We start from the raw sequence: 10,000 nt of genomic DNA, 5'->3' as shown, positions 1-10,000 counted from the left end.
CTCACACTGAGAGAGTGGCTGTTCCCTTGTTCCCTCACACTGAGAGAGTGACTGTTCCCTTGTTCCCTCACACTGAGAGAGTGACTGTTCCCTCACACTGAGAGAGTGACTGTTCCCTTGTTCCCTCACACTGAGAGAGTGTCTGTTCCCTTGTTCCCTCACATTGAGAGAGTGACTGTTCCCTTGTCCCCTCACACTGAGAGAGTGTCTGTTCCCCTCACACTGAGAGAGTGTCTGTTCCCTCACACTGAGAGAGTGACTGTTCCCTCACACTGAGAGAGTGTCTGTTCCCCTCACACTGAGAGAGTGTCTGTTCCCTTGTTCCCTCACACTGAGAGAGTGACTGTTCCCTTGTCCCCTCACACTGAGAGAGTGGCTGTTCCCTCACACTGAGAGAGTGTCTGTTCCCTCACACTGAGAGAGTGTCTTTTCCCCTCACACTGAGAGAGTGTCTGTTTCCGTCTTGCGTCTCCGTTCGCCAGCGAGTGCCACAACTCCTCGGACCGCATCAAGGTGCGCGTGTGGGACGAGGACGACGACATCAAGTCCCGCGTGAAGCAGAAGTTCAAGCGGGAGTCCGACGACTTCCTGGGGCAGACCATCATCGAGGTCCGGACGCTGAGCGGAGAGATGGACGTCTGGTACAACCTGGGTCAGTACAGCTCCCGGGCTCAGGGCTCAATAATACTGGTGTGTGTGGCCAGTAAGTTTCATGCGAAACAGATCCATCTTCATCGGAGAGTCCATGGAGAGTCTGCTGAAAGTGCCATCGTTTTAATCGTTCTGTATCTGTGAAACAAGCAACCCCAGACAATGTGGGTGTCTCAGTTACACTGAACGACGTCTTTAGAAGAAGAGACGTGATGTGTCGTGGACTGAGAGTGTCTTTGGTCGTTTGCAGACAAGCGTACGGATAAGTCAGCCGTGTCCGGAGCCATCCGCATGCACATCAACGTAGAGATCAAAGGAGAGGAGACGGTCGCCCCCTATCACGTTCAATATACCTGCCTGCACGAGGTGAGCTGTGTGTGTTCATGTGTGTGTGTGGATGTGTGTGTGTGCATGTGTGTGTGTGCTTGTGTCCGTGCGTGCGTACATGCGTGTGTGTGCGAGCGAGCGTGTGTGTGTGTGTGTGCGTGTGTGTGGGTGCCATTCCAGACGAAACAGCCGATAATACTGTATAAAGTCTCCCAGCATGCATCGGTCTATCAAAACAAAGACCAAAACAAATCGACCTAGAAAAGGTTTCAGATAATTCCACTCTTTGTGAGCTTAGTTAGACTGCGGATCATTTTTCTATTTGATGTTAAATAGCCATAGCCTTCTATCGAGCCATTATTTATACGCTCTATTACTTCAGGACAAGGTTTGCAAATAGCTTGACCTTAACAGAGCAACTAATAGCGTATTATTGAACTGCGAGGTATATAAATGATTACGTGGAGCAAATGCTTCGATGTTTTGCAGTGGCTTGCGGACATCCATAAAAACAAACATTCCAAGTATTATACTTGAAGCAAACGCTAGTGGGAAAACAATATCAATCGCCGCACTATTATATATTATAGGCTCCCAATTGTGCTCTGCTTATTACTGTCTTACAGCACCATCAAATAACCTCACAGTGTCACTGTCACAGTAGCTTGTCACCGACAGCTAGTTTTAGCTACTGCATTATGCAGTGTGCAGGCAATCCCTGTTGGCCATAGAACTAGCTGGTCCATTCATAGTGACAGAAGTGACTGGTACTGTGAATGGCTCTGTGGGACAGACTGTCATGAATGATTCATTGAACAACCCTGTGTACTCCAGTCTGGATGTGTGGATGTTTCTCCTGCTCACACACACGTTAACCAGGGCGGTAGTGAGGGGGACGTCCTCAGTCAAGCCTTGTCATTGCCCTCTCATTACAGGCTTAATAATCCTTAATAAACCCCCTGCTCCACGTCTCTCTCTCTCTGTCTCTCTCTCTCCCCATCCCCTCTCTTTTTCTCTCGCTCTCTCGCTCTCTCTCTCCCCATCCCCTCTTTTTCTCTCTCTGTCTCTCTCTCTCTATTCTCCTCTCTCTCTCTCTCTCTCTCTCTCTCTCCTTTTCTCTCTCTCTCTCTCTCTCCCCACCCCCTCTCCTTTTCTCTCTCTCTTCTCTTCCCCTCTCTCTCTATTCTCCTCTCTTCCTCCCTATTCTACTCTCTCCCTCTCTCTCTCTCTCTCTCTCTCCCTCTCTCTCTCTCTCTCTCTCTCTATTTTCCTCTCTCTCTCTCTCTCTATTCTCCTCTCTCCCTCTCTCTCTCTCTCTCTCCGTCTCCAGAACCTCTTCCACTATGTGACAGACATCCAGACCTCGGGGGTGGTGAAGATCCCAGATGCTAAAGGAGATGATGCGTGGAAGGTGTACTTCGAGGAGACTCCTCAGGAGATCGTAGATGAGTTTGCCATGCGCTACGGGGTGGAGTCTATCTACCAGGCCATGACGTAAGCTCTAGCACTGCCTACCTAGTTGAGCCCCTGACACTAACGCTGACTTTGAACAACATCAAAGCATCTCACCAGACTGTAATTTGCTGTAGGCATTTTGGTTGTTGTTGTTTTTTTTAGTTCACATCCCAAAGTTAGGACAGGCGTTGAACACATTAATGAATGAATGAATGCAAACCTTTATTGTCCCCAATGGGGAAATGTTGACGGACAGAAGTTTGATGGACAGAACAAATTGAACAAATTGACAAATTGACGGACAGAAGTTTGATTTGTGTTATTTTATGATTTAATTTTATTTATTTTAGCATGAAAATAGCTGACGAAATCTCTGTCCTTGCCTGCTTCTGTATGTGTGTGTGTGTGTGTGTGTGTATGTGTGTGTATATGTGTGTGTATGTGTGTGTGTGTGTGTGTGTGTGTGTGTATGTGTGTGTATATGTGTGTGTATGTGTGTGTGTGTGTGTGCCTGCGTGCCTGCGTGTGTGTGTGTATGTGTGTGTGTGTGTGTGCCTGCGTGCCTGCGTGCCTGCGTGCCTGTGTGTGTGTGCCTGTGTGTGTGTGTGTGTGTCCCTCCATCCACAGTCACTTTGCCTGCCTGTCGTCTAAGTACATGTGTCCCGGGGGTGCCTGCCGTCATGAGCACCCTGCTGGCCAACATCAACGCCTACTACGCCCACACCACCCAGGCCGCCAACAACGTGTCCGCCTCAGACCGATTCGCCGCTTCCAACTTCGGGGTGAGCCGGCCCATAACGGTGGAGGAGGAGGAGGGTGGATGGAGCCAATTCTTTCTTTTCCCACTTATTAATTGTTATTTTATCTGTTTATTATATGTTTTATGTAAAGCACTATGAGTCTACATTAAGTCGTATGAATATGTTCTATACAAATAAATGTGCCTAATAACACTAGTGGCCCAAGCATCAAACCCTGTGTTCAATGGCTAACCTAAGCTAACGGCTAGGCTAGGCTAGCTTCATGAATTCCTAAGCTTGTTGTGGCTGATGTTGTTGTTTGTATGCTAACAGAAAGAGCGCTTCGTGAAGCTCCTCGACCAGCTCCATAACTCCCTAAGGATTGACCTCTTCCATGTACCGGGTAATGTCTCTTACACTATCTGCCCTCTTACATCTCTGCTTCCCCTCCCCCCCTCTCTCTCTCTCTCTCTCTCTCTCTCTCTCTCTTCTCTCTCTCTCTCTCTCTCTCTCTCTCCTCTTCAGTCTCTCTGAGCCAAGCACTTTGTCTTCCTCCCCTCTCTCTCTATCCACTCTAACAGTCTCGTCCGTCTCTGATCTGAGAACAGGCCCATAAGCCTCAGACAGCTGAGAGTATCAGGGCCTCCGGGCCTCTCATTCTCCCCTATCCCCCCCCCCACTCTCTCTCTCTCTCTCTCTCTCTCTCTCTCTTTCCTCTCTCCCACTTTCTCCCCTCTCTCTCTCTCTCTCTCTCTCTCTCTCTCTCTCTCTCTCTCTCTCTCTCTCTCTTCTCTCTCTCTCTTCTCCTCTCTCTCTCTCTCTCTCCCACTCCACTCCCCCCCCCCTCTCTCTCTCTCTCCCACTCCCCCCCCCCTCTCTCTCTCTCTCCCACTCCCCCCCCCCCTCTCTCTCTCTCTCACTCCCCCCCCCCCCTCTCTCTCTCTCTCCCTCCCACTCCCCCCCTCCCCCTCCCTCTGTCTCTCTCTGGTGTGAGAAAGGAGGTTGATGTGTTAATTGAGTGGACAGCTCACACACACGGGGGCGGTGAGGTGAAGCACTGAGGGGCTTTAGTGCTGCTTCAGCACCAGAGCTCTGACCAGCCTGCACACACACACACACACACACATGCACACACACACACACACACACACACACACACACACACCACGCACACACACACACACACGCACACACACACACACGCACCACGCACACATGCACACACACACACACATGGGCGCTCGCACATACACACACACACACACACACACACACACTCACACACACACACACACACACACACACACACACGCACACACACACAGACACATGGGACACATACAGCTCAGACAAGTATATTAAAGATGACGGGAGGGCGATTGTTATTTCCTTCTCTTCACTGCCTCTCTGTCTGTCTCTCCTCCAGAACAACTTCCCTGCCAGCAGTCCTGAGAGGCTTCAGGACCTCAAGTCCACCGTGGACCTGCTCACCAGTATCACCTTCTTCAGGATGAAGGTACTAACTAACTCTCTCACTCTCCCCCTGGGCCTGTGTGACGAGAAGGGGATAAGAGGGCAGGGCAGCCCCTGTCTAAAGGCTTCAGGCTCTCTCTGTGTGTGTGTGCGTGTGTGTGTGTGTGTGTGTGTGTGTGTGTGTGTCTCAGGTCCAGGAGTTGCAGAGCCCCCCCAGGGCCAGCCAGGTGGTGAAGGACTGTGTCAAGGCCTGCCTCAACTCCACCTACGAGTATATCTTCAACAACTGTCACGAGCTCTACAGCCGGGAGTACCAGACTGACCCGGTGAGTTGAGGGCTGTGTGTGTGTGTGTGTGTGTGTGTGTGTTCTCACCTCAGGGTGTGTGTGTGTGTGGGTGTGAGGCTGACAGGATTTCAGACAGAGATTTCTACGCCTTGTTTTCGTCTCATTAACGCAGCCCGATTCAGACTCCTCTCATGAATTTCAAAAGTGCTATTTCTTTCCCTTTGAATAAAACATTCGCATCCGGAGGGGCCTTGCGATATTTTGTTTCAAATCGTTGCCAGATCATTCTACAGTTTTACCCCCCCACCTCCTCCCCCACGCAGTGGCTGGCATACTTTTCTTTCCCTCTGTCAGCTCTTTTCAAAGCAGTCAGCTCTGTAATTTGCAGTTTGAAGACTTCATTACCTGCTCAGCAGAGTTTGAGCAGTAATTATTATACACTATATTTATATAATATATTCAGTACTATAGATAGAGTATAATAGGACTCACAGCGCTATGGACCACAGTTGATAATCAGAATATGATATAATAAAATAATAATAATAATAATACATATTTGGGACGGCTCTGGCGCAGGAGATAGAGCCGCCGTCTAATGATCACACGGTTGGCAGATCGGCGGTTCGAGCCCTGGCTGGCCACATGTCGAAGTGTCCTTGGGCAAGACACTGAACCCCATTTTGACATTCATGTCGCATCTCCCCCCGTTGAAGGTATATGAAGCTATAGTCAGTCCCAATGGTCCAAAATTCAAGTGCTTCGTAACACGGACGGGGTGAATTTTATGAATGAAAGTGAAAGTTCTGTCACAAAACGCCGTTACGTATCCTCACACATTTTTAAGTGGGTATATGGAAATGCTTGGCCTTTCCTAGTGGGTATACGGCGTAGTCCTGCGTATCACGTAGACTACACCACTGCTCTTCCCTAAGTACCCTAGTGTGGTTTTAACGTCATGTGTTTCCCCCCCCCCCCCCCTCCAGGCCAAGCAGGGGGCGGTCCCACCAGAGGAGCAGGGCCCCAGCATCAAGAACCTGGACTTCTGGTCCAAACTCATCACCCTCATCGTCTCCATCATAGAGGAGGACAAGAACTCGTACACGCCCTGCCTCAACCAGTGAGTCTCAACCCTGGCTAGGGCCTCTTTGCTCTCCCATCTGTTTCTCTCTCTATTTCGGTCCCTCTCACCCCCTCTCCCTCTCCCTCTCCCTGTGTCTGTCCCTGTTTCTCTCTCTCTCGCTCTCTCTCTCCTTCTCCCTCATCTTCCTCCCTCTCTCCCTCTGCGCTCATTAAACCCACAACAATCCCTTCCTCGACAGACACATCTTTATCTAACCTGTATGTGTTTCTCCTTGCATTTCTCCCCCCCCCCCCCCTCCCCCGATCCCAGGTTTCCCCAGGAGCTCAACGTGGGTAAAATCAGTGCCGAGGTGATGTGGAACCTGTTTGCCCAGGATATGAAGTATGCCATGGAGGGTGAGCATTGGATGATATTCGCCACCTCAGTGGTAGTAGCGTATCTCTGTGAAGACACTCTTCAGTCAGTTAGGTATTTAATTAGTTGCTTTTGCGTTTTTTTCCCCCTCTCTCTCACACTCACTCTCTGTCCACTCTCTCTCTCTCTCTCTCTCTCTCTCTCTCTCTCTCTGTCCACTCTCTCTCTCTCTCCCTCCCTCTCTCTCCCTCCCTCTCTCTCTCTCCCTCCCTCTCTCTCTCTCTCTCTCTCTCTCCCTCCCTCTCTCCCTCTCTCTCTCTCTCTCTCCCTCTCTCTCTCTCTGTTCTCTCTCTCTCTCTGTTTCTCTCTCTCTCTCTCTCTCCCTCCCTCTCTCCCTCTCTCTCTCTCTCTCTCCCTCTCTCTCTCTCTGTTCTCTCTCTCTCTCTGTTCTCTCTCTCTCTCTCTCTCCCTCTCTCTCTCTCCCTCCCTCTCTCTCTGTCTCTCTCTCTCTCTGTCCACTCTCTCTCCCTCCCTCTCTCTCTCTCTCTCTCCCTCCCTCTCTCTCCCTCCCTCTCTCCCTCTCTCTCTCCCTCTCTCCGTCCACTCAGAGCATGAGAAGAACCGGCTGTGTAAGAGTGCTGACTACATGAACCTGCACTTCAAAGTCAAGTGGCTGTACAACGAGTACTGCAAAGACCTCCCTTTCTTCAAGAGCAGAGTGCCCGAGTACCCAGCGTGAGTGCTACCTCCTGCGCCATCCAAACTGCCCCCCCCTGTGCCACCTGGCTGGCACCTCGAGTAACAATACCCCCATGACAAATACCCCTCTATCATCCGTAACAAGACCAACTAGAATCCATGGAAGCTTTGAAATGATTATTTCGATTCACATCTAATTCAGCTTCGATCACACTGCTATCAAACACGTGTACATGACTATGAATATACTGTACTGCCATCCCACAGTGGTATTGATATTCTGTCCCTTTCAATAACCCATAACTCACTCACCCTCCAGTAACTTACCCAACAAGCCCATCCTGGTTTCGGTGAAAATGACCTCAAGTTGTGATGTGTATGATGAGTATGTGATGATTGACGATGTATGAAACCCCGCCCCCCGCCCTGTGTGATCATAGGTGGTTCGAGCCGTTCGTCATCCAGTGGTTGGACGAGAACGAGGAAGTGTCTCGAGACTTCCAGCACGGCGCGCTGGAGAGGGACAAAAAGGACGGGGTAAACCTTCCTGGTTATTTCTCCTCATCTCCTCTCCTCATCTCCTCTCCTCATCTCATCTCCTCTCCTCATCTCCTCTGCGTCTCTCTGTAAACGCTGAGTCACCATCCCTGTAGGAAGAGACAATGACTGGAATCCTGTCTTTGTCCCTTCTCATTAACCCTTAAAGTTATCTGCCCCAGTTTCCTCTCTCGCCTCCCCCTGCCTCCCAATCTTCCCCCTGCCTCCCCCTGCCTCCTCCTGCCTCCCCCTCCTCCCCCTGCCTCCCCCTGCCTCCCCCCTGTCTCCCCCTCCTCCTCCTGCCTCCCCCTTCTTCCCCCTGCCTCCCTCCCCAACACTGATCAAAAGACTACAGAGACAGTAGAAGCGCTGACACAGCAGTAGGCTGAAGCAGAAAGTCTGTAACACAAAGACGTCGTCTTCTCGGGAAGATATTCTCAGGAAGTCTCTTTGTATAAAGACATTATTCTCCGAAAGTTTGCCGTGTGTAGAGTAGAGAGTGTAGAGACTGTGTTCTCAGGTAGGGTAGATAGTAGATAGACAGGAGAGTGGTTTAATGGGCTTGGTTCTGACCAATTGGTGCTGTCCTCACCTCATTACCCAGCTGCCCCGGCGGGAGCCGCCACAGACTCCGCTCCAGCCAATTAGAGGCAGGGAGACAGACAGACGGAGCGGCTCCCACCTGGGTCTGTCTGCCCGATAACAAGGCCAGCACTTCTGAGACTAGCACAGCCCTGCTAGACAAACTGTTCTCTAACCCCCCTCTCGCCCTCTCCATCCGTCACAGCCTCCTCTCCCTCTCGCCCTCTCCCTCCATCACAACCTCCTCTCCCTCCATCACAACCTCCTCTCCCTCTCCTCCTCTCCCTCCATCACAACCTCCTCTCCCTCCTCTCCTCCTCTCCCTCCATCACAACCTCCTCTCCCTCTCCTCCTCTCCCTCCATCACAACCTCCTCTCCCTCTCGCCCTCTCCATCCGTCACAACCTCCTCTCCCTCTGCTCCTCTCTCTCCATCACAACCTCCTCTCCCTCTCACCCTCTCCATCCGTCACAACCTCCTCTCCCTCTCCTCCGCTCCCTCCATCACAACCTCCTCTCCCTCTCCTCCTCTCCATCCGTCACAACCTCCTCTCCCTCTCCTCCTCTCCCTCCATCACAACCTCCTCTCCCTCTCCTCCTCTCCCTCCATCACAACCTCATCTCCCTGTCCTCCGCTCCCTCCATCACAACCTCCTCTCCCTCTCCTCCTCTCCCTCCATCACAACCTCGTCTCCCTCTCCTCCTCTCCCTCCATCACAACCTCCTCTCCCTCCTCTCCTCCTCTCCCTCCATCACAACCTCCTCTCCCTCTGCTCCTCTCCCTCCATCACAACCTCATCTCCCTGTCCTCCGCTCCCTCCATCACAACCTCCTCTCCTCCTTTCCCTCCATCACAACCTCCTCTCCTCCCTCTCCTCCCTCTCCTCCGCTCCCTCCATCACAACCTGCTCTCCCTCTCCTCCTACCTCCTTTGTTTTTCCAACACATCTTCACTGCCCTAAACTGGTTTAGATCCTACCTACAGGACAGAAGCGACAAAGTCTCCATTGGCAACTTTGTCTCTGACCAAATTAAAACGACATGTGGGGTTCCCCAAGGGTCAATCCTTGGCCCCCTTCTATTCAATGCTTCCATTGGGACACATCATAAAAAAAGCACAGAATTGCCTACCACAACTATGCGGATGACACTCAAATCTACATAGCCCTCTCACCAAATTACTTTAGTCCCATTGACAATCTCTGTAATTGCTAAGGACCTGGTGTCCCACCTCTCTCTCTCTCTCTCTTCTCTTCTAACACCGTCTCCTCTCCTCCTCCTCCTCCTTCCCGCCTCCCCCCCCCCCCTCCCCCCTACAGTTCCAGGTGACGTCGGAGCACGCGCTCTTCTCCTGCTCCGTGGTGGACGTCTTCTCCCAGCTCAACCAGAGCTTCGAGATCATCCGGAAGCTGGAGTGTCCCGACCCCCAGATCGTCGGCCACTACATGAAGCGGTTCGCCAAGGTTGGGTGACTTTTTACTACTTTTTACACTCCGCGACCAAAATCAAAGCGTGCCGTCAACAACTCTGTTGCACCAGGGGGAGGCTAGTGTGGAGGTAAAAATCGGAGGACGGGGTCTCTTTGTGAACGCATCAGGAACGCCATGGGGAATGGTGGTTTGATACTGAAGTATCTTTACTTTAAAGAATTTGGTTGAAGTAGATCACGAGTAAACCTTCTGGGGCGGCTGTGGCTGTAATGATCACAAGGTTGGCAGATCAGCGGTTCGAGCCCCAGCTGGCCACATGTCGAAGTGTCCTTGGGCAAGACACTGAACCCCAAAATTGCTCCCAGTGAGTGGGCCAGCGCCT

General features: G+C 51.4%; 1 protein-coding gene across 1 annotated transcript in view; it reads left to right on the top strand.

Annotated features, from left to right (window-relative positions):
* Positions 1 to 10,000, top strand: part of unc13a (unc-13 homolog A (C. elegans)) — a gene marked incomplete at both ends in the record, with an annotated part of 53,607 nt that overhangs the window by 25,430 nt on the left and 18,177 nt on the right. The window contains 14 exon segments of the mRNA XM_080536042.1: positions 483 to 652; positions 902 to 1,017; positions 2,309 to 2,472; positions 3,061 to 3,094; positions 3,096 to 3,215; positions 3,507 to 3,563; positions 3,565 to 3,576; positions 4,600 to 4,689; positions 4,838 to 4,972; positions 5,920 to 6,053; positions 6,327 to 6,412; positions 6,980 to 7,106; positions 7,511 to 7,607; positions 9,508 to 9,651. Coding sequence (XP_080392168.1) covers positions 483 to 652; positions 902 to 1,017; positions 2,309 to 2,472; positions 3,061 to 3,094; positions 3,096 to 3,215; positions 3,507 to 3,563; positions 3,565 to 3,576; positions 4,600 to 4,689; positions 4,838 to 4,972; positions 5,920 to 6,053; positions 6,327 to 6,412; positions 6,980 to 7,106; positions 7,511 to 7,607; positions 9,508 to 9,651 — 1,486 coding nt within the window.

The sequence above is a fragment of the Nansenia antarctica genome (genome assembly GCF_963989245.1).
Source record: "Nansenia antarctica genome assembly, chromosome: 7".
NCBI classification, from domain to species: domain Eukaryota; kingdom Metazoa; phylum Chordata; class Actinopteri; order Argentiniformes; family Microstomatidae; genus Nansenia; species Nansenia antarctica.
Note: the sequence above shows the minus strand (reverse complement) of the source record. Positions and strands in the feature narration are given on the sequence as shown.